Genomic DNA, 23139 nt, shown 5'->3' on the forward strand with positions numbered 1-23139 from the left:
TTGACCTCCGTGAATTTGTGCGTAAAGCTGCCTGCAAGGCCGTTATGGCCTCAATTGGAATAATTATCATAAATCGAGGTATCCAACAAGGAAAAGGGGTTGGTTTGCAACCATAAACTCCGGCCCTCGAGCATAATTTTCATATATTTCCTTGTATAAACTATCCTAAAATACTCCAGATCACTTGGTAGACTCTCAATCTTTGAGCCCAATATTTCAACGAGTTTTTCTTTAACTTAATCTTTGTTTTTCTTTAAAATGTTCATGGGCTAATCGGTAACATGTGGAGAAAACCGCTGGCCAGTGTCGAGGATTGGCCTTCGGTTTTACAACTGTTATTATAAAATAATTCAAATAGTACGCGCGCTCTGATTGGCCATAAAACCATTTTACATGAGCGTATGTAAACACGGTTTTCGTTCTTCTTTCATTAGTTATTTTATAAAAGAAATGTAAAATGGTTTCCGTGTTTAAATAGCCTGATGTAAACACTTGGGAGGTTGGGAGAACACTCGATAACCTGGAAACCACTCCGCTTCGCGTCGTGGTTTCCTACGCTTATCTCGTGTTCTCCCAACCTCCCAAGTGTTTACATCAGGTTATGTAAACACGGAAACCATTTTACATATCTTCATCAATAACTTATTTCTAGGTCTCTCTCAGTTCTCTGAGGCATCTGATGGAATGTTATCAGAAACACGGAGGTGTCTAGTGTGTTTTTCATTTGTGAGTCAAAATTACAATAAGAATCGGTATTCGTGTTAAAAAATGTCCCAAATTAGCCTTCAATGTTGCTTATGTTATATTATAAAGGCATTTCACCCTAACCCTATCCCTGCAGACCTAATCCCACTCCTAATCCCCAGCCAAAATGTGTGGAACTTTAATCTTAAAAGTTGCTTTTTTATTTTCAACATGTCATTGATATTCATACTGTCACTATTAAACTGTGGGCTCAAATGGGCTTCCATGTTCAGTTCACCTTTTTCATGCATTAGAAAAAAAGAAAGGCGTTTTATGTTGACCAATCACAGAGCGAAGTAACGCAAATACTGTAATTCTATCCAGTTCATTTCTTGCGGCTTTTCCATTGCTTGTTACCGATGGTTGTCAAGTCACAAACATGTTCGTGGAGCGTGCAAGGCGCTCGGGTATTTTCTTTCTGGAAATTAACAGAGCTTCAGATTTATACCAGGTGAAAGAACCTTTTTAATAGGGCTTTCTGCAATCCCTGATACTTCTGGCAGAATGATTCCGAGAAAGCGAAGATGGATGGTAGGTTTTTTGCAAATTTTAGCTCAAAATAGACAATGCAAGATAACCATGAACGTTCTTGATTGGACTTGATGCCCAGAAAAGGTTCTTTCAAATCTCTTGAAAGTATCAGATAATCGGTTGAAAATTTTAAGTGATCCCAGAAATTATATCGGTTTTCTAGTTGATATATCCGAACTTGTGCGTATGCGAAAATTGCGATGTTCTTAACACTTCGAAAATTGTGTTAATTGTGGCTCATGCAATGTTAGAAATAAGTACTGAATTTCCCAAAAAATAATCGTGCAAATCGATTGAGAATAATCGTGTGAGCTTAAAAATGGCAAGCTATTGATTTGATACTTCAGAAGAAGAGTTATCAGCTTGTGTCTACCATTAGTCGGTGGATGTTGTGATCGATAATTCAGAATGAATGCTGGTAATCAGGCGGTTATTCCTCGAATTCCCACAAAAGACCACATTTAAACATAATGAGAGCAATAACCGGCTGGTAATAAATGTCATGCGAATCTAAAATTATTTTGGTTTGTTGATGGACGAACTCTCTAAACCTGTGCATTAGTACTTAGACATCTTCAGTTCGAAATTATCCGTTCGAAGAAGGCGCAAGTTTGGATCAAAGTCCGAAAGCTACATTAATTTCGGAATCGCCTCATATTCCCATCAAACAACTGATGATTTCAGGAATTTTGAAAGAACCTTTCCGTGAAAATTAAATTTGTGGCTGCATGGCGTTTAAGTTCATCTAGGACCGCGCCCGTCTGCAGGGTATTTAGATAAATGTGTTGGTTAGAACCTTCATTTATCCAACCCATCAAAGATTCAACCCATCTTTGACATAGGTTTTGTGAACTTGTCACGAGATCGAATGTTTTTTACTGACTTTTTATCTCTTACTTAAATCGGTGTAGAAGGCAGAGTTGATGTAAAACAACAGGGAAAATTCCCCCATTCGCAATTTTCGTTTACTAAGATCCAAAATTCTTATCACAAGAATAATTTGATTGCGATCCATTCAAGAAGAATCAAGCTTCTCGCGACGAAACTAAAATCTTGTAGAGAATTCTGGTAAGAATGCTTTCCATCTGGATATCTTGAGACGAATCTCTATTTCAGAAACTCTTGTCACTAGGTCGGGAATTCTTTCCTCAAGAACAATAATTCTTTTTATCAGGTAATGATGTATTATAGTTCTCCTGGAAAGAGTGTTTAATTGAAAATATTATGCAGGGAATTCATGAGAGAAGAAGCAGAAACCTTGTTGAGAATTCTTATAACGAGACTTTTATTAAGTAAACTTTCACTGCTATACTATACATGATCTATACACCTAAGGAGCTGATGCAGTCTGTTCAGCCTTGCTACCTTACACCAGTGGAGTACTGACCTACATGAATGATTCTCTAGGAAGACGAAACAGCGATTATTTACATAAACACTTCGGTTGAAAATTCGCATCATAATTAGAAGTGTTTGAATATGCAGTTCTCAGCCAGCTAAATACATTTCCCTTGTTAAGGAATAAACAGTTCTGCTGAGCAAAATTAGGTAGCTTAAACATAAATGCAGCTCGTGCATACTTCATTCAGCCTTCAAAGTAGCAGTGATAGACTTTCATCACGCATCGGCAATTTTGATTACTTGGACATTAAAACCCTGTTTCTCGTACCTTTGTCTGCATTGCAAAGCTAGGCGTGCTAATTCTTTAAATTTAGTGCGAATTTGCGGGTGTGAGATAAACTATTATGATTGAAAACCCTGCAAAGAATATCCTCAGGCATTTGCCTTTCTTATTCCGCTTGGTGTTTCACTTTAGTATTAACCTGAGGTAAATCTGTGGGTATCATGGTCAACTTAACCTATGTTGGGCTTCTTGTTGGCTGACATTAGGGATGCTTAAGAAATTTAGTTTTGCTGTGATGTGTTTTTATTCACTGGAAAAATGGCGTAGTCTTCCTTAAATTGAAACAAATGAAGAGCGAGTAGAAGTCTCAAGTTCCTTTTAAGTTTAATCATTTATAGAAACTAAGAATATCCGTAAATTTCAACCTAAGAACGGAGTCTGCATTTTACCCCTGGTCTGCAGTCTTCATCTGTAATTTATCGCCAGTCTGCAGTCTGTGTTTTACACTGACCGGATTTGGTACAATATACTATTAGTTAGAACTTCAAAGTTAAGCTATTGGGAGTCCCAGAGATTGATCCACTTAAGCAGAGACCTGCTCTTCAAATGGCTAAATTCTGTATTGGACTTTTTAATGCTATAGGTGTTAATGTTACACTTAATGACACTGATACTACACACACAGTGCCCAGCTGAAATTCATCTTTGAATAGCCCAAAACCCTATAATTTTCAAATTTGTGCAACGAATCGCTCGAGAAGATGTCATGTCATGTCGACGGGAAATTACTCAAGCAAGCCCAACAGCCACCAGTATTAATAATAGTGATCTTTCAAATGCTCTTATCTTGGATCACCTAACCCCAAAAGCTCAGGAGCTATTATTTGAAGCCAAAAACTTAAAGAACAGGTAAAGCTATGCTTATCACTGGGCAAAGAACCAAGCCATCTACCTCTGGAAAACTGGAAACAACCGGCCTATCAGGGTGAAGAACCTTAGTGTACTACATAGTATGGCACAGTAGGAACTTGTCACAAAGATAAGTTCTTTTATTCCTTTCTAATATATTTGGTTGAAATGGTTTCTGTGAACATTGCTAAGCCAGTACAGTTATTGTTTCATGAATTACCATAAAATGGTGTAGACATCTGTTGTGCTCATCGCTAGTTTAACAATACATTGCAATCTCATCTGTCAACAAAAAGTATCACAATAGACTCAAAGGCTTTCATGACATTGACTTATTTAGTCTTGATGTAAATTCAGGTATTGATCCAGATTGTAACACTTTAATTGGAACCATCCATTGTAAATATTATTCTCTGTTTACCTTTACACAGTCTATGAGTAGGAATAAGTCGTTCAAATCTTGCTTCTCTTTATTTCACACTAATATATGAAGTCTAAGAAAAAACTTGGTCAACCTTCAAACCCATATTTTAAACAAACAAAATTTTCATTTTAGTCTTTTAGCAGTGACAGAAGCAAGAATTAATGACGAGAATGTTGACTTTAATCCAACCATGCCAAATTACAATTTTGAATATGATCCTACACCTCTTTTTGCTGGAGGTGTAGGAATGTACTAAGACAACAATGTATGATACAAAGTCATCAAAAAAACCTCTAATTCAAACACTTTGGCATGAAATTGAATTCACTAAGAAAAGCAATATTATTTGTGGAGTTGTCTACAGACAGCATAATTCTGTTGACCACCTTTTAGAATATTCTGAAGAAACTATTGATCGATACAGTGCCAGTAGTAAATCAATCTACTTCGTAGGTGACGTCAACTTAAATATTTTTAAGTTGAAGACTTGTAATTATGCTCAACAATTATTTAAATTGCTTACAAAGCTATGGCATTTTACCTACCTATCTATCTTTGGATTATTTTTGTCACCATCAAGGTTTTGTTTTCACACGTGCCGATAGCAATTTGTTTGTCGTGCAACTAATTATGTGTGAAATAAACTTGAGTCGGCATCATGTTTTAGTGCCGCTTTGCAGCACTCTTAATACAATAAAATTCATTTGAGAGGTGGAAATGCATGTTGGTGATAATTTTTTTCAATTCAACTACCAGTAGATTTTAAAATTGTCACATAACTCACACCTCCCTATTACCTGCAGTGGCGCACATTCAATGCAAAATCAACAGATTACCTGCGGGTAAACAGCCGGAAATTACGGTACAATTGACAAAGCGATAAGGGTTTTTAATAACTCTGCCATGCTTATTGATAATACCCTTTTTCTTAAACAAATTCGAAGATTATACTGTTAGTGGAAATATTGTTTCAGTTCTCACGGATCATTTTCTCACTTTCGTGTTCTTAAATCAACTATTGAAACCACCAAACCTGGAAAAATGGCAATTTGTGACTTTTCAAAATTCTCTCAGAAATGCTGAGGATCCCTCTAAGTTATTTCCCACCTTTAATAACAAGCTAAATAAACTGATAAATACATGCACCATTTCAAAGCTAATGTCAAAGCATGAAAGTAAACAGCTGGAAAAACCATGGATTACTAAGGGAATTAAAAAAGCAATTAAAACAAAAGATGAGTTTTTTTTCCTCCACTGATTGGGAAAGATATAAACTTTACAAAAATAAAGTGCATCTATTATCTCTTATTCGTAAAAATAATTATTATCATAAATCTTTTTAGTTTCATTTGTTTTGGTTTTTGTTTTCTTTTTTTGCGTGTAATTTTATTCCAGTTGTAATATGTATTAACTAATTGGCTTAGTCATTTCCTCTGTTCAGTCAAACTTGTTATTGAATAATTTATTTTAACGTTTGTTTCCCTCCCGCCTTGGTTAGCTTTGGTATTTTGCCGGTAGAAATTGTTGGATATGTATTTTAATTGCTTAAGTAAATAAGATTAAAAATGTGGAGAATCCAGCAGTGAAAGTAAAACAGAAACCTGTCTGTCAGCACAAGAAGGAAAGAAAATTGATGCTGAATGGCTAGAGAATCTTGTCAAATTGGATAAAGGCTCATGGTTTAGGGAATCTTTGTTGCTCACACTCAATCAGCAGCCAGTTTTGCCGCAGCATGCTTAAGCCGCTTCTAAGTTTAAAAAAGAAATGAGTTGAAATCAAAATTGTAGTTCAGCAGAATTGAACTAAAGGTCTGTCACAGGGAACTGTTAGTTAGTTACCCCAAAAATATGAGTTTGCTGAGAGTCTCCTAAGACTCGGCAAGATGCTTCTGTGTTTCTATTGGCAGTCAGCATTTTGAGTCTTTACAGAGTGTTCACATAACTTGACATGTGGTCACCCAAAGGTGTGAATTGTTAGGAAAACTTTGGAAGCAAAAAAAAAACCTACTTCCTTTTTAGGTGAATGTGCTATATCTGAACATTTTAGTTTGGCATGTAAAATTAATGGATTGCCTTGAAATTTGGTCTGAAGACTCCCAAGTTACCAACTGAAAACACAATAAGGGGGACTTCCTTTTTTCCAAAATGGATCTTCCACAATGGCCTCTGATGCGATGCAACCAATAAGAATATTGAAAGATCCCCACATGATTTTGAAGACCAACCCCCTAAGGATTGAGGTTGTGCAAAAGTTTTATTTGTGTGGTCACATTTGATGTGCAGTTAATTTGCTCAAACAAACATTGTCACACCTCTTTCACCTCCTCTTTTAGGATTAGATCAAGCAAAAAAAAAATAGTGTATTTCATAACCTGTCAGCATTTCATAACCTTTCCATTGATATATAGTTTATGGTGGTTATACTTCAAAAAGCACATTAAAAGTATTTTTTGCAAAAGACACCCACGAAGGTCTATTGTATCCTTAATTTACAATTTTATTTAACTGTTTTGCTAGTTGTCCATAGAGTAAAGGTCAGAGTTAAGTGCTTGGTAACCACCCTATATCTGAAATATAATTGTGTGGACTCAACTTTTTTAACATGCACCAAGTCTTTAAGGGAGTACTGCCTTCAGCTGCAGAGCTGAATAACCACTGCACATGTGCTAGACTTTGATGCAGAAAACAGATTTTGTGTCATTTGCATGTTTGATTTTCATTCTGTTACTTTGATGCGTGGTTTGCCTTGTGTTTAAGATGAGATGGTCTTCTTTGAACTTCAACTCTGAGCTCACCTGCTATTCTTTAACAGAACAACCTCCAAAAACTTTGTACACCCCCTAAATATTTTCAGAATTAATTTTCTCCAAGTAAAAACACCCGAAATAGGAAAATGCCTTGGTTTTAAATGGCTGCCCCTTTTTTTCTGCAAGTTTTCCTGAATTTTAAATCTTGCATGCTTGATTCTGGGCTGTCGACCAAATGCCTGTGATGTAGCATTTTGTTATTCAGCTCTGCTACCTTCAGCACAAAAGCTAACTTGTACATTAGAATGGTATTTAAATATGGGTTCATATTGAGCAGTTATTTATTAGGTATACTCGAAGTGTCAGGTGGGTTCTTCTTGTGGCAATAATCTAGTGTCAACCAAGGCAAGCTTGCATCAACTGCATAAGGTCCAAGAAACTGAATACTGCTTGATCGGAGATTCTTTGGAGACATGCTGCTCAAAAAGTCATTAGAAGAGAGTGCACTTCAGAAACTGATTGAAGCCTGTTTATACCAGTCGCAGGAGTGGCAATTCTCAGTTACATAGGTTGTATAATATGGATAAATTATAATATTTACTGACAAAACTGTAAACGGTGACACACTATATAAAATTGAACATGTCTTAAGTGATGATGGAAGCTTATAAAATTAATATTGCCCTTAGTAGGAAGGTGTTCTGAATTAATTATCGAAGAGCCGCAAATAGTGAATGAGATGTCTTCATCTATTTCATGGAAATCTGATTATATAACCCCTGAATTTACTTGAGGATGAGTTTTCAAGAGAGTTTTCAAGAGAAATATACAAATTAAAAAGGGTTTCTGGATGAACAATCGTAATGAGATAGAAAAAAAAATTTGACATCAGAGACAAAGAGTTGTTGGTGCGGGTCATAGGAATGTGCGGACAATACGCTAATTTTTAATGCTTCCGGTATAGTTGTAAAACTTTAAGTTGGATTTAACAGAGGCGATAAGATCCTCTAAAGATACTCTTCAAACAATCTCTACAATAACTCATTTATTTCGTACAGATTGCTCATTATAATTAGTGACTTCTATGCTCTCGATGAAAGCCGATGCAAATCGAAAACGTATCTACAAAACTCGATAGCAAAGCTTTTATCTTGTTTATACTCTTACTTCCTTACCTTGTCAATTTCACTGCTTGTTTCTTGGTTTAGTTGAAAAAAATAATTCCCACTTACATGGGTAATGAACTTGAAAATTAAATAATTGAATTGTGAAAAAGCAGGCTTTTGAGCAAATCATACGGAAAATGATGCCGACATGTTTATTTCATGGCACCGGATAAGGAATGATGCAATAGTTCTTTATTCGACGCATCAGTGAAATATTCGTAGCTGGCACTGTCTTGAGTTACAGAGTATTTCCCGTTTCAAGCGATTTCTTCGACTCAGTAGATCTCAAGATATCGATTTTTTTTTTTGAGAACAGATTTTTACAAGTGGTATCATTCACAATAAAACATCGAAAACAAGAAATGTGAAAATTTATTCATTGCACGCTGAAGGATCTCGTGTCAACAAAAACAATGGAGGAACTTTGTGTAAGTCGACGATTTTGTTTTGTGGTTGGGTGCTGGTTATCTGCCGCGCGGGTAATTGGCCGGAAATTACAGTAACCGTTTCCTTTTAAATTCAATTAATCTCCTTTAGTGAAAACTATCTCTGAAGGAAAAGATTGCGGCAACCTATGTATCAGACTGAAAATTCCAATGTTTCAACCTAGTCAAAATGTGAAAGAGTTAATTGAGAATTGCTGGGAAATCTTTACGAAACGATGCATGGGAGGAAACTAAGACAACAGTTTTAGTTGTCAATGCTAAAATGTAAGTCATCCAAAAAATTTGAGCGGGAAGTACACGTCAGCAAGGTATTGAATGTGATTCAATTTAAGTGATTATGAGATTGTCAAGGGTCAAGTCTGTCATTTATGTAAAAGTTAATTTTAACCATCTAGTTTTTAAGTATACTGCTTGGTTAATTAATAAACGGGCTTACACTTATTAAATTTTTACTGGTATGTCGTATGTTTGTAGAAGTTTTAATCATGATTTGCCAAATCAAACGGCACTGACTATGGCATAGAATGATTCAATGTAATCACGGAGTGACATAGAAACAGAATGCTCAGGTTGATTTATAAGCCAAAATAAAATTGTTGTGATGAGTGTTTTTAACCCTAGACGGCGTAGTTTGATTTAACCGATCAGGGTTTTTAGACCATTTGAATAGGTTTGTTAATACCCGACTTGTCATGCAGAGAAATTCAATGTTTGGCCATGTTTAATCATGGTCAGTTTTAGTTAAAATCTTGGTTGACAATGAACTGTCATGCTTCAATTGAGTAACTTGACTGTAGTTGACCATGGTCTATCACAGTCTATCATGATCTAGTTTGTTTCACTGCTAAGGCCAACCATGTTTAAACCTTTTTTTTCCATTTATAGTTGTTCATGGTAAAACAATGATGTACTGGCAAGCCATATTGGCCACCAGTTATGGCCATGGTTGACTAATGATATTAAGCCTGCAAACATAAACTATTGTTTTACTATATACAATAAAAAGATGGGATCGCATAAAAGGAGTACTCCTGTTACATTTTAAGGGCGCTCAGGTTCCTATCAAGCTGGTAAATGAAGAAACAAGTTTTGAAGTGATGGATCCCAAAGGCAGCAATGATTGTGGTGTTTTACAATGGGCTGGAGGGGGGTCAATAAACACCTTCTTCTGAAATGTGGCATATTAAAACACGTCCTTATACAATTTGGTATGTTTTGGAACACTCTTTTTGTCACTTTCAAGCATTCTTGAAGCCGGTTCCTTTTGAAATCTGCTTTGTTGAAACCAAGTTGCTTCATGCTAAGGATTTTTAGCCAGATACACAGTGGTTGATCATGTAGATATGAGATTGTACGTGTCTTTTTGTTTTGTAAACAGATATTTGTCATCTTCCTCTCGGTTGTGTTACTTATCGCAGAAACCGTTCTGTTGCGATTGATTCCTTCACTGCCAACTCCTCCACAAGGTAAAAATGCAAGGACTTACAGTAATTTATATTATACGTGGTGCAGTTGGAGTGTAATTAGTGATATTTACACCTAACAAACCTTCTAACGAGACAAATTCCTTCCAATTTTTTCCTAGATCAATCAAGGACAGAGGTAGCCACCAACTGTTCCTCAGAACTGTACGTTCTTTTTCTCAAAACACACAAAGCAGGTTCAAGCACAATTTCGAACATTTTCTTTCGTTATGGCGATTCTCGAAATCTTTCCTTTGTTCTTGGCTCGGGAACTCTAATTGGTTGGCCGACACGATTCCGTATTGGACAAGCTCTCGCTTTCGATGGAACTCGGCCAAACTTTCTTTGCAGTCACACAAGATTCAATAAGAAAGCCATGAACCATTTGTTTCCAAAAGACGCCAGCAAATATGTGACAATCGTCAGAAACCCGGTCAAACAGTTTGAGTCGATTTTTAACTACATGCAAATCGGAACTGTGTTCGGTTTTGGGACAGATCCATCCGAATCATTGAAAGCCTTTCTAAAGAATATAACAGGGTTTGATATCCTCAGAAAAAGCGGAAGTTCTGTTTTAGCCAGAAATCCACAAATGTTTGATCTAGGTTTGGATTTCAAGTTTTATCAGGATGCCAAAGCCATTAAAGAGTACATTGAATTCCTGGAAAACGAGTTTGATTTGGTTTTAATCGCAGACTATTTTGACGAATCTGTGGTTCTTATGAAGCGATTACTATGCTGGGAATTGGACGATGTACTTTTTGTAAAAACAAACGAACGGCTTGACAAAGACAAAGCTGCTGAAATATCAAATGATACGAAAGAGAATATCAGACGGTGGAACAAAGCCGACGTGTTGCTGTACGAACACTTTAACCAAACTCTTTGGCAAAGAATCGAAAGGGAAGGAAAAGACTTTTACGATGATCTTACGAACTTTCGTCGAATGAAACAGGAACTTAAAACTAAATGTTTTGAAGACAAGCCAAGTAAGCAGTTAATTTATGGCAACACGTATGCTAAAGGTTTGACTTTAAGATCGGATTTGCCTTCTGATCTAAAACAAAAATGTGAAAGAATGACACGAACTGAAAATAATTATCTGGCATATTTAAGGAACAAGCGAGTGGCAAAATTAGTTGGTATTCATGGCGCAGCACCAAATGAGGATGATCAAGAAAAAGTTAGTTGGGACGCGGCGAGCGATTATAAATATTTTCCTGTATAAAGTAACCAATTGTGAGAGACTATTAACACAAGTTATATATTTCGTATATTTCGTGGTGAAATGAAATAGTCTTAACGTAGATATTTAGAAAACGCGAGAACACTTAAGGAGTGTTTGTGTGAGTCGGATGTCTAAATATTCACATTTACTAATACTACATGTCCTTGAAAAAGTTGTTCTTTTCATTCTGTGATGTGTAAAACCAATGGTATAAAGTACCATGAAAACCTAAATTTCATTTAATCTAAATTGAAAGTTAGCAAGTGAGTAAAATTGCAAAAAATGTTTTTTAAGGAGTTAAGACTTCTTGATATAGTTTTTTTACCATTTGAATCAAAAAAGAGAGATGGAAATTTGCAAGTGCTGCCGGGAAGGCATGCAACGCCTTACCCAGCACGAGGTGCTTATACAAATATATATGGAAGTAAAGTGCATTGGCAAAGTAAAATTTGGAAATCAGTCTTAATTAGGTGGTAGGCAAGTTGATTGTTCTGGAGATATCTCTCCGTCATCCTCTGATGTTTTGGCCGCGTGGCAAAGTTTTTTTTTCCAATTGCAAAACTACGGGTTCCACTTAAAATGTTTGTCGATGACAGGTTTTCACCACAAAGTAAACACATTTTAGCAAAAAGTTCCCAATCGCAACATCCAAGATTCCACCAGCTTTTACACATGACTTTATTCTAATTGAGGTTTAAAAGGGGTCAGGAAATGGAGGCTTTTTAGTAAGTCAGTCGACCGGGAATCCTAAGGAACTTAAGCAGCGCCTTTGCGTGCGTTCCTGACCACTGTGATTTTATGATAAAAGTTGCCTGCAAGGCCGTTATGACCTCCACTGGAGCAATTATCATAAACCGAGGTATCCAATAAGAAAAAGGAGTTTCTTTGTAACTATACCAAATTCATATCAGGTGAGTGAAATAGAATGTCCGCCGCTGTATTCGACTCACGCCACCGATCTATTGTTTCAATTCCGGCCGTCGAGCACAATGCCTGCAAAACACATTATAATCATCGTATTATAGGAGGCGAGCGTGGCCTAGTGGTTAGGGCGCTGCACTTGTAAGCCGGAGGTCCCGGGTTCAAGTCATCCTCCCTGCCACTATGTTGATTTGTCTTCGGTGGCCCCGAATTCAACTCCTGCACGCTTTGTAAATAGCCAACTGGTCTGCCTCCTACCAGTTGGGGTTTTTAACGAGTTTCTGTTCATTTACGATATTTGTTTCCTCATTTACAGTGTCCCCAATTAGCACAGCAGTGCTAAATACGCTGACACTTAAATAAAGTTATTATTATTATTATTATTATTATTATTATTATTATCATTTACAAGAGGATAATTCTTTGTTCACTTTACTGCTTTTTTTTTCTTTGCTCTTTTGAACTTTTTAATGAAGATCCTGGAGTGTGGAGTGAGATATTAGTGAGTGTCGCAACAAAACCTGAACCAAAACAAAGAATCAATTACCAACCCAGAGTGTTTTACACGTGGACACCGTGAAGCTGTCCGATTTGGTGACGCGATAGATTTACACGTGACTTCTAACCAATTTCTATATATTGCCTTAGATAAATTATCTGAAAATACTCAAGATCATTTCTTTTGCTGTATCCTGTTTTGTTTTCATGGTTTTCATGTTCACGGGCTGATCTTTAACAACTGAAGAAAACCGCTGGTTAGAGTCGATTTTATCACAGTTAACAATAACTTATTTCCAGGTCTTTATCAGTTCTCTGAAGCATCAGGAGGAATGTTGATAGAAACACGGAGGTGTTTGGTGAGTTTTTCATTTGTGTGTCAAAATTACAATAAGAATTGATATCCATGTCAAAAAATATTCCAAATTAGCCTCAAATTTTCCTCATGTTATAACATAGGCATGTCACTCTAGCCTTATCCGGGGGGGAGGCAGGCGGGCGGGAACTGACTTCATTGCCCATGAGAGCGTTCTTCTTTATTAAGAGAGTCGTCGTTTTGAATAAATTCGCTCATATGAGTACCTGTTTCACATTCCTAGCTACCACCGGTTCTTAAGTAAACTAGGATTGCAATATCTTAGCCTTTCATGCATTGTAATGACACTTTCCATTTTTTTTTCTCAGTTCCTTGCCATTATCTTCACAATCCTGTTGCTTATAGAAATAGCCATGCAGTTGGAATTAACTCCCTTGATACCGGTTTTTAAAAGGTCTCTACAGGGTAAGACCATTGGGAATCATATGACCATATATGAATTATGAATTACTTTAAGGACCAATCACTTAGAAGTTGTTTCTGAAACATCCAGCCCTGACATCGTAAAAATAGTTTTTGGTTAGTTATCGTGATAAATAACACTTTCAGAGGAGAAATTTCATCGTTTGTCTCACGATGTGGTCATTTTGAGTGAGGATCGTGACGCTTCGATTGCATACTGCTAATCTTCTTCAGCCGATGAGGTCTAATGAGTACGCGTCGCCCATAAGCTGTCGTGCTCGGTTGTGTTCCGCAAAGATATTTGCCTAAAATTACAATCTTTCGCTTAGCTCTTGAATTTTCTAAGAGTGTCTTAAAATATACACTTTGCAATGCTGCTCTAAATTACTCTAGAGCTATATTTTCGAAATCGGCGTGGACGCTGACGTTTGCATACTTAGGCTGTGAGTATTCTTCTTAAAGGTTACTTCTTTGTTTAATGATCGAAAAATTCTTTTTCTTTCAGCCTGCTAATTGCAACAGATCTGAAGCTCGTTTCTTTATCTTTTTAAGGTTATTTTCAAAAACCGCTAAATTGTGTCGCACGTTGTTCACTGATATGATGCTGTCGTTATGGCCATTTTAAACCGTTTTAAAAAGCAAAACTCGGGTTAAATGTAATCTCATTTCAACCAATTCATTTCATCGATTTTTGCTGCATTTCAAGAATAAAACATAAATTTGCATGATTTACACTGCTTCGCATGACGCGCACATGTCGAAAGAATTATTCACTGGCGGAGGAGAATTTAATTACCAGAGCTGAAACTCTCAGGGTGGAAAGTATAGCTGTGGAAGTTGACGGAAAATTGTTTCTGTAATCAAATGAAGGTACCAGAGGCTGTTTTTAGAAGCTGAATTACCTCTGTTTTGGTAGACCGCAATGGTGACTGTTAAGGAAGGAAAATTTGTAGAAAATACCAAGAGAGTTTTCGAACGAAGGATGGCATATTACTTGGGCACAGTCTTGTTTTCGTTGGATAGTTTTTACGTTTCTGGTAACCGCCGAAAGAAATACAACAATTTGCATATTTAACTAAGCTAAAATCGAATTTCAAACTGTTGAAAATTCTCCCGTAAAACTAGTCGATGGAACCTTTAACTGTTTTCCTTAAAGACAATCATGCAAGGGAATTTTATGGAAAAATAAAGGAAAATCGTTTCAGCCATGATGTGTAAAACTTTGGCCCGCCCTATCCCACAACACTCTTGTTAAAAACAAGAAGGTACTTAATGTGATTGCATTCTTATTGATTAAAACTCGGTTTTGGAGTGAGTGATACTACCTACCAAAATCATACTAATGAGATACATTGTTCATCAAACTTCTCTTTCAGAAAATTCAAGCCGTCAGAATTTTCATATCAAAGGTCCTTCTGTAAAAGATACCCCTTCTGTTAATATAACAACAGCATGCAAGCCTCACAAGTAAGGATACCAGCATATCTAATATATTATTGCTTACTGTTAAGATCAGAAAAGTCTGAATATCTCTTGAGAAACGTCCGGAAAGTTTCTTGTGTTGTGACCACTCACGTAAGGGATGGCAGGTCACAAGTTGCAGGTCAAAGGTCATGGGTCATACAGAAAAGGTCACAGGTCAAGGGTAAAAGGTGATGGGAGATACCAGGGAAATACCACATAGATGTCTTACTCCTAATCTGCTTGCTTTCCTTGACTTGCTCATCATATTCCTGGCATTCACGGTCTTCTGAGTTTCGCAGTAATAGCGAGTAAAAATGTTAAATTAACATTTGATTGATAACTCTTCCTTGATTGTTTTTACTCCAGTTACCATTTGTTTCGTAGACATTTCTATGCGTATAACAACCACTTGTTTCTTCCCAGGAAAGGAATAGTATTAATTAATTAACCTGAAATATTCACTGAAAATAGCCTTCAATTACACACTCTCACCTCGGGATTTATTCTTTTGAAGGCCAGACAAAGTTGGGCAGGAACAAATTCTTAAATTTTATGGACCCCCAGAACGGCTGAAGGAACAAAAGTGTAAAGATAAACGTTACCCAGATATCTGTTCATACCAGTTAACTAAGATAATGGAACATAACGTGTCTTGTGATGTGAAGGTGTGTGGGTCTTCAAAGATTAAAATGGCTTCAGTGAATCCACAAATGGGGAAAGCTGTTGATGACTGGGAAACAATACCGAAGGAAAAACTTACTTATAAAGTACAGGAAGCAGTAAGAACAAACCTGGAAAATGGATTTAATTTCTTTTTTCTTAAATGTGGAAGGATTTATCAAGCCTTTAGTATTCCTCCTGTCTTCCAGAAAAATGAAGATGATGAAAACAGAAGTGCTATCAATATAAATATTATTGTGTTGGACTCTATCTCAAGGCCACACTTCTATCGAACCATGCCAAAATCTATAGAGGCTTTGCGAAAGATAAAGGAAGATTCTACAATCAAGGCGACCTCCTTGGACTTTGAACTTTTTCAGAGCATTGGTCAACAGACTTTTGAAAACTTAAGGCCATTCTTCAGTGGTGTTCTGAAAGGTGATTTGACAAATTTCTTCGCTATTGTTAATTGATTTGTGATTGCTATGAGCTTTTTTAAGTGATCAGGCTTCGAGTGCTAGCCAAAAGAAAAAAGGGATACAGTAGTGGGATAAAAGAAATTCGTCAAAATCGGCAGTAGCTGTTAAAATTAGAACGTCGATCTAGAATGGGACTGGTTGTGATCATGAAGTCTGATAATCTGAGTGAAAGTTAGAAGTCTTGAAAAGAACTGTTGTTGGTTTTAGTAGTTTTAGTTGGTTGTCATGTCAACAACCTAAGTAAAGGTCATCATCAATGTCAACTGACTTCGTGATGATGTCTGCTCAGGTTTGTTAAATGTTTTGCAGTAGTTCTTTTCAGGACCACTGTCACCCAGAATGATCACCAGCTACCCCTAAGTGAAACCATTTGTTGTTGATACTAGTGGCAAATTAGACACAGGTAAAGATGACGCCTCTAAAGAAACTTATACTGATTAGTATTACTTTGTGTAGTATATTTTGTTTCAAACCTGATTGAAGCCGATATAGTTACAATGGGTGAGATTGCCACTACTACTATGACTTCTAATAGTAATAATGATATAATAACACCTTACTAAATTAAGTTGTAAATCTATCAGATGACAATGAAGTGAGTGCATCTGGAAAGAATACAAAGGCTCCTTTGGGTGTGGAAGTGCTATATGGAGCCTTCAAAAAGTGGGGCTACCAGACGTTCTTTCAAGAGGACCTTTGTTGGTACGATATATGGGGAAGTGTGTTAACGGATATTGAGAGGAGAGAAATGCCTAAAACAAATTCTGAATTCAAAGTTAGGTGAGTTTCCTAGTTATTAATTTGTTTCTTTGTGGATGTGCTTGAGTGGTGGGTGTTGGTAATGCTGGGCTTGGCTGCTAAAAGTTCTAAACACCTGGTTTAGTGATTTGGATCAATCAGGGTATTCTCCTTCTTTGAAACAAGAGAGAAATTGGTTCAGTCTCACTGAGCTAAAGATGTGTTGGCTTATCTTAGTTTCCTTGGTGACAAGGAGTATTGCTTCCTCTCCCCTAATCCATTGCAGCTAAATGTCAGATGGTTTCCAGACAGTAACTTGTGCTACCTTTTACTGAAAGGACACGGGCACTTTGAGAGAGCGTCTTCCGTCTCCCTCAAGACCACGACTCTATCATCCATGGAGCCCAGTGAGTTAAGGCAAAAAAACCACTCGGGACCATAACCGATGTCCGTGGATTTTCATCCCGAAAATCTTTACCATAATAAGAGGATAGTATCAATTGAGTGCTGCAATAATTATTTGTGTGAGATGAGAGTGTCAAATTTTTCTTAACAGGTGGAAAGAATTTCAGAATAAGATGGCTAAAAAGATGATTGACCATGTTGGTATCACACATTTTTCCTGTACTGTGTTGGCCAGAGTTGGGAGGACCAATCATTATGACAAACCTAAAAAAATATGTCTGAACGGGCGATTTTTTGATTGGTACTTCTTTAACTACATAACAAGAGTGTACACTGCTCTAGAAAAGAACAGAAAAGCCAAACCGTTGGTGTCGTACATGCATTTCAATACGGGACATGAGATGACAGGGAAACGGATGATCAACATGGATACCGGTTTAGCAAAGTTTGTCATGGATATGGCTTCATTTCCAAACACTTTGACTATGATATTTTCAGACCATGGTCACAAAACGACTCCATTCAGTTTCACTGAAGAGGGAAGGAGAGAGTTATTTGATCCAGTGTTCTTCATGATTGTCCCTAATGGAGTTAAGGAAAAAATAGGATCAGAAAGAATGGTAGCGTTGGTAACAAACCAAAAGCGCCTCTTTATGTTGTATGATGTTCACAAAGCACTCATGAGTTTGCATGATTCTCAGAAAAAGGACTCGAAAGATTATTTAGTTTCTGGAATATTTTCAGAGATTCCGGCAAATCGCACATGTGCAGACTTGTACATGCTCCCCTTAACAAGATGTAAATGTGAAGGTTTTGATGAAGCAATTCTAGTAAACGACAATGCGAACGATCACATGTGGTTGGCAGAATTTGCTGTGGGATACATGAACAATGTTATTCAAAAACAATACATGAGCGGTAAGATGTCTCCTGTATGTTATTTTCCGTTGTTTCACCTTGCTCTTTCTCTATTTGATGGGCAACCGTCTGGAATTAGCTTTTTAATTACCTATGCAAAACAAATTTTCACTTGGCCTCTAAATATGTTCTCATCAAATTAAAGAAAGAGTGGTGGAATGGGTTAGGAAAGATAAAGTGTGCTGGTTTGGGTTGAAGTAAAAAGCTTAACTTAAGTGAGATGAAGCGTTATGAGGTGAGAAAAGATAAGGTGGGGTATGGGGAATTGGGATCAATGTTAGTATCTGAGCACCTGCACACCTACCCCTCACCTTACCCAAAATAAACCGCCCCTAGAGGGGAGGGAGGTGTAAAGTTGCCCAGATACTTGACTTTTATCCGGGAATTGCAGGGAGGGGAGATTTCTGACTCTCAGAAACAAAATGCGTTAGGTTTGATTTTCATTCATTTTTCAATCATTATTATCAGGAATTAGTGACTCAAAGAAACAGTATGGCTACGGAAACTGCCAGCGCTTAGTTGGAAAATCATTTAAGAAGGTTGTCAAACGATTTCGAGGAGAATACATCCTGACTTCCATGGACATTCACGTGTTCCCTCCAGCCGGATACACGGAAGATGAAGTCTTTAAAGTCTCTGTTAAACAGTTTGCAAAACCAAAGCAAGGAGTATTTTTCCTTAGTTCTATCCGGCAAACGATGTACAACAAGTTTGCCTCATGTGCAGATAAGTCAGTGGGTATCAAGCTCTGTGCATGCGCTAAAGAGGAAGCTGCTGACGCCACGAAGAAAGAAGTGTTGTTTGACGATGTCGTTCCACGCAAAATGTTTGGTTCGGACACAATTGTGAGAGACTTGGATTCCAACTGTTTGCTATTCTTGCGACGGAATTATGGAACATTTTCATTTGCATTGGAAGTGGCAAATATTTGTTCAAATCGAACTTATAAATTTAAACTAACAGGCTCTATGTATCAAAGAATATTCTCTAATACTGTGCCTATCAAGCGGAAATTATTCCCAAAGACTATTTACTTTTTAACCTCTGTGTACAAATACCTTTCAAAAGTAAACTATCCTTTAGGATTGAAAGCAAGTGTGAAGGTTAAGAAGGATGGATCAGACGCTTTTACTAATTTGGGGACCTTCAGTGTTTCATGACATTCAGAATGTTACAACAGTGTTATATGATTTTTGGCTCCTGTATAATGAAAATGTTCACTTAAACCGTCATCTAGAATTCGAGAGCGGATCACTCACCATAATTATCATCTTTTCTTGGCGTACTTAAATTTGTTGCCGAGCATCATTTTCTTTGACTATTTACAATCCATTTACACCTTTGTCAAATTCAACTTTTTGCATTTGCCTGCGCGTCTGAACAATGTTTATATCAAAATTACAAGATTTAGTACTTACAGAGATATGCAATTTTGCACTCACAAATGTCTGCTCAATTCATAAACAATTACTGAATGATGCATACATTGCCTAACGTCGTTTAAGATTATAAATAATTACGGTTAACCTGGAGGACTGATTGAAACCTTAGTATAATAATACATAAACGACTCTGTAGATGCTTAAGATACTTTGTTTTAGGAGCTTAAACATCCTTAACAAGGGCTTCTTCAGCAGAGGAAAATAATGTTCAACGGCAAGGTTTATCATGCAACATCACCTTAGAGGCCAATATAAATTAACAAGATATGAAATTGTGATTGTTGTAACAGTGCTAATTTATGCATGATTATCGCGAAGTCCTGGTACAGGTTTGTTACCAGGCCCCGTATGTTGCTCGCGTCATTCTTGTACTCAACTCTCAGACTTGGAATAAATGTATTTTTTTACATGAAACTTCTGTGTCCTTTCTCGCTGCTGTTAGTTCTTCGGATAAAGTCACAATTGTAGCCCAACAAAACCAAACCTTCACATCAGACAGAGCTAAAAAAGTTTCCCCAAGTCTATCAGTGCCTAGCCAACAACTACATGTTTATTTATTTTTTTATTTTTATCATTTTTGACACAACAATATTTAATATAATATCGTCGTGTTTATCTACCAATTTACTAGTTCGCTTTCATGTTTTTTCTCGCTTTACGTTTAAGCCTAAGTATGTTTGAAAATACAAATGTAAGTAACTTTAATCTTTAAAGTTACTGTTGTATTTTCAACATGTCATTGATATTCATACTGTTACTAATAAACTGTGTTAAATGTTATTTTTGGGCTCAATTGGGCCTCCATGATATGTTCCTAGAAATCATCCATCATTGTGTAGTTTTCTTTCATTGGCCAAGTAAACCGTGGAAACTTGGGTTGAAATCTTTTATAATTTTACCTTTCAAAACAAATGAGAAAAATTTTAAATCATAGCAACTCTGCATAAGCACTGATGATAAGAATTACCTTTTTATTACGCGATACCACCATCCTAAACTAAATTTCTTGCTCCAAGCGTAAGAGTTACTAGTTACAAAGTGAGACACTTAAGTATTCGCCTAAATTCATAAAACTTTAAGCTTAATCGTTTTAAATCGTTTTATATCGTCTGAAGCCTGGTATTTGTCTCCGGATCTCGTACAACGCCTGGAAGCGTCTTTTGTTATTTATTTTGTTTTTCATCTGTCAGTTTATTTACGTAAACTTGTAGTAACTTATCATTTTTATTTTTTTACTTCGCTTCATTCTTCAATTCGTTTTGTTTTGTTCGGAAGTATATTAAAGAGCCGTTTTGTTTTGGACGTGTACGAGTATATTTGACCATCACACCTGGTAAAATAGAGAAACTTAGGAGCAAAATTTGCACGTCATCCTAAAGGTAATCGGGTATTCTTTGGGTTGTGGCAGCGTTTTAACTTTTTCCAGTCCATAAAACATTAATGGCAGGTGCAATTGTTCCGTAAATTACCCAATAGAAACAGAAGAAATTTACCGAGAAAAAGCCGCATTAAATTCCTTTGGGTGTAGATTAAGTGGGTAATTTGAGTTAAGTTTTCTGGTAAAAGGCGGAAACACCAGATTTACACACGATACTGCCGCAAGCAAACGAGTACAGTTGTTGTTATTGTTTTTTTTAAAAAAATGTGCATCCTCTTTTTTTTTCGTACGCGCTCTCTCTCTCTCTCTCTCTCTCTCTCTCTCTCTCTCTCTCTCTCTCTCTCTCTCTCTCTCTCTCTCTCTCTCTCTCTCTCTCTCTCTCTCTCTCTCTCTCTCTCTCTCTCTCTCTCTCTCTCTCTCTCTCTCTCCAAAATGCATGCAATCGTTTTTTGGAGATCGGAAAAACTTTTCGTCCTACATTTCCTTCTAGTGAGTTGCAACGTTCGCCCCATGGCGATCCCAGAAATATGTGCGCAAACACAGGGATCCGATTACTAGCAACTCATTTATTAACAGGTGTCAGATGGTGACAGATACTTGGGAAAAAATTGTTTCAGAGTTTGTTCGGAAGCGATTTAAATCACCTTTTTCATTATATAAATGAAAACATCTCGGTGAACACTCTTTTTGATTTGCATTACCTGTGTTTTAACTAACATTTACTCGCTCAAAAATTGTATGGTTTATGGAGGATTTTGCCGTAATTGCAGCCTTAGATCGTTCGGGTTTTTTGGCAAGCATTTCGTTAAGTTGTAGAAAAAGATAAAAATGTTATTCACCAGCCGAGGTCAGTCCGAACTGGGCAAAACTGCGCCCGCGGTCTCGGGTGGTACTCAAAACAGAGGGCACAGTTTTTCCAAATACGGGCCTCCCTACTGGTGAATGACACGTATTTATTAGGGCGGGTGCGCATAATCATTAGAGTGGTTTCGCAAGAGGACGGGAACGTCATTTCAGAACGGCACGCGCAGCAAAAATGCCGAGAAGAAACTGGGTCGAGAACGCCGTCGCGTTGTGTTGAAAAGTGACTTAGCAGTCGTTTCAACGAACCGTCCACGCTATATTTGTTCTTTTGTTTCGTTCTTGAATATCCTAACCTTGGCTCTTTAGGATCATTATCAGCTTTGAATTTTTTCGGTTTCGTAGACCACTCGAAGGACAACGAAATTATCCTCTTTGAGGGTGTAACAAGCACAAACCGAGGATAGTTTACTACAAGTGAGTAGTTAATATGAATCCACATGGGCGGTTAAACTTTGAAATTATTCCATTCTAGTCTCGAGTCTATCAGATTTTGAAGCCCACTAAATATTTTTTTTTCTATGATTTGTATCGCTGTCATTTCGTTTCGTGCTTCTAGATTTTAGCACTACTCGTTTTTCTTCATAATTTTGTAAAGTATAATTTGGAATTTAAATCGTCGCGGTTTTTTCCCTTGTTTACTGAATATTCTTCTCAATCATAACGGTACACCTCTTTTGAGCACCACCCTCTTAGAGTTGCAATGCATTTTGAACGGAGTTATCAGAAGTTATGACGAAAACATTTAGAGATCAAGCGACCCAACGATGGAGTTGTTTACAATGAGTTCCCGTTTAACTATGAACAAATGAAATGCACTCAAACTAGTCACCAACGAAACGGTTAGACTGAGGAATCAGACTTCGTTCCTGTTTTATTTTTGTTTTTGTTTAATTCGATTTTTTTTTTAACGAATAAAGTCATTCAAGACTGAATCAAATTAATAGATTTAGAAAGCCGTGCCGAAATCAAGTTGATTGTTATTTTCTTTCGTAGATGACTTTCTTGTCTTAGTTTTCACCGGCGCTGATCAAAAACTAAAGACATAAAAAAGTGCAAAACCCGAGCTATTCTCAAATTTTTTTTTATCTCTGACTTCAATTCGCAGAACAGTTCTTAGTCACGGTTAAAATGACAATGACAACAAATAACAATGAATAATGTAGCAGGTAACCTTCGTGTTGTTTCATTTTGATAAACTTCAACATGAAGCAAGCTTAATTTATTGATGACATGATTCACGATAAAATTAACAGCAACCATTCTTGGAGTTTTCATACATGGTTTAAGAAATGTATCAAAGAAAAGCCCTTACG

General features: G+C 36.9%; 2 protein-coding genes across 5 annotated transcripts; both read left to right on the top strand.

Annotated features, from left to right (window-relative positions):
• The first annotated feature begins 1066 nt into the window (after positions 1-1066).
• Positions 1067-11729, top strand: LOC149034873 (galactose-3-O-sulfotransferase 2-like). 2 transcript variants are annotated; one of them, XM_089194816.1, is made up of 3 exons: positions 1067-1275; positions 9969-10056; positions 10176-11729. In XM_089194816.1, exons 1-3 carry the CDS (start codon positions 1249-1251, stop codon positions 11279-11281), a joined length of 1221 nt encoding a protein of 406 aa, XP_089050942.1. In that variant the 5' UTR covers positions 1067-1248; the 3' UTR covers positions 11282-11729. The 2 variants fall into 2 exon arrangements, with proteins under 2 accessions (XP_089050942.1, XP_089050943.1); XM_089194817.1 differs by lacking the exon at positions 9969-10056.
• A 137-nt stretch (positions 11730-11866) lies between these two features.
• LOC113679145 (uncharacterized) lies at positions 11867-19998 on the top strand. 3 transcript variants are annotated; one of them, XM_089194814.1, is made up of 9 exons: positions 11951-12192; positions 13001-13059; positions 13385-13481; positions 14855-14945; positions 15457-15721; positions 15812-16040; positions 16666-16861; positions 17376-18142; positions 18611-19998. In XM_089194814.1, exons 2-9 carry the CDS (start codon positions 13033-13035, stop codon positions 19300-19302), a joined length of 2364 nt encoding a protein of 787 aa, XP_089050940.1. In that variant the 5' UTR covers positions 11951-12192; positions 13001-13032; the 3' UTR covers positions 19303-19998. The 3 variants fall into 3 exon arrangements, with proteins under 3 accessions (XP_089050939.1, XP_089050940.1, XP_089050941.1); XM_089194813.1 differs by having other exon boundaries at positions 11867-12192; positions 15457-16040; XM_089194815.1 differs by lacking the exons at positions 11951-12192; positions 13001-13059; positions 15457-15721 and having other exon boundaries at positions 13342-13481.
• Positions 19999-23139: the final 3141 nt, after the last annotated feature.

This window comes from Pocillopora damicornis, chromosome 14 (genome assembly GCF_964200805.1).
Source record: "Pocillopora damicornis chromosome 14, jaPocDami1.2, whole genome shotgun sequence".
Classification (NCBI taxonomy): domain Eukaryota; kingdom Metazoa; phylum Cnidaria; class Anthozoa; order Scleractinia; family Pocilloporidae; genus Pocillopora; species Pocillopora damicornis.

Coding starts and splice junctions, on each gene's coding strand:
- LOC149034873 (XM_089194816.1), top strand. CDS start 1,249: ATGATTCCGAGAAAGCGAAGATGGATG. Junction 1,276..9,968: donor CGAGAAAGCGAAGATGGATG/GTAGGTTTTTTG, acceptor TTTTGTAAACAG/ATATTTGTCATCTTCCTCTC. Junction 10,057..10,175: donor ACTGCCAACTCCTCCACAAG/GTAAAAATGCAA, acceptor ATTTTTTCCTAG/ATCAATCAAGGACAGAGGTA.
- LOC113679145 (XM_089194813.1), top strand. CDS start 13,033: ATGTTGATAGAAACACGGAGGTGTTTG. Junction 13,060..13,384: donor TAGAAACACGGAGGTGTTTG/GTGAGTTTTTCA, acceptor TTTTTTTCTCAG/TTCCTTGCCATTATCTTCAC. Junction 18,143..18,610: donor TCAAAAACAATACATGAGCG/GTAAGATGTCTC, acceptor CATTATTATCAG/GAATTAGTGACTCAAAGAAA.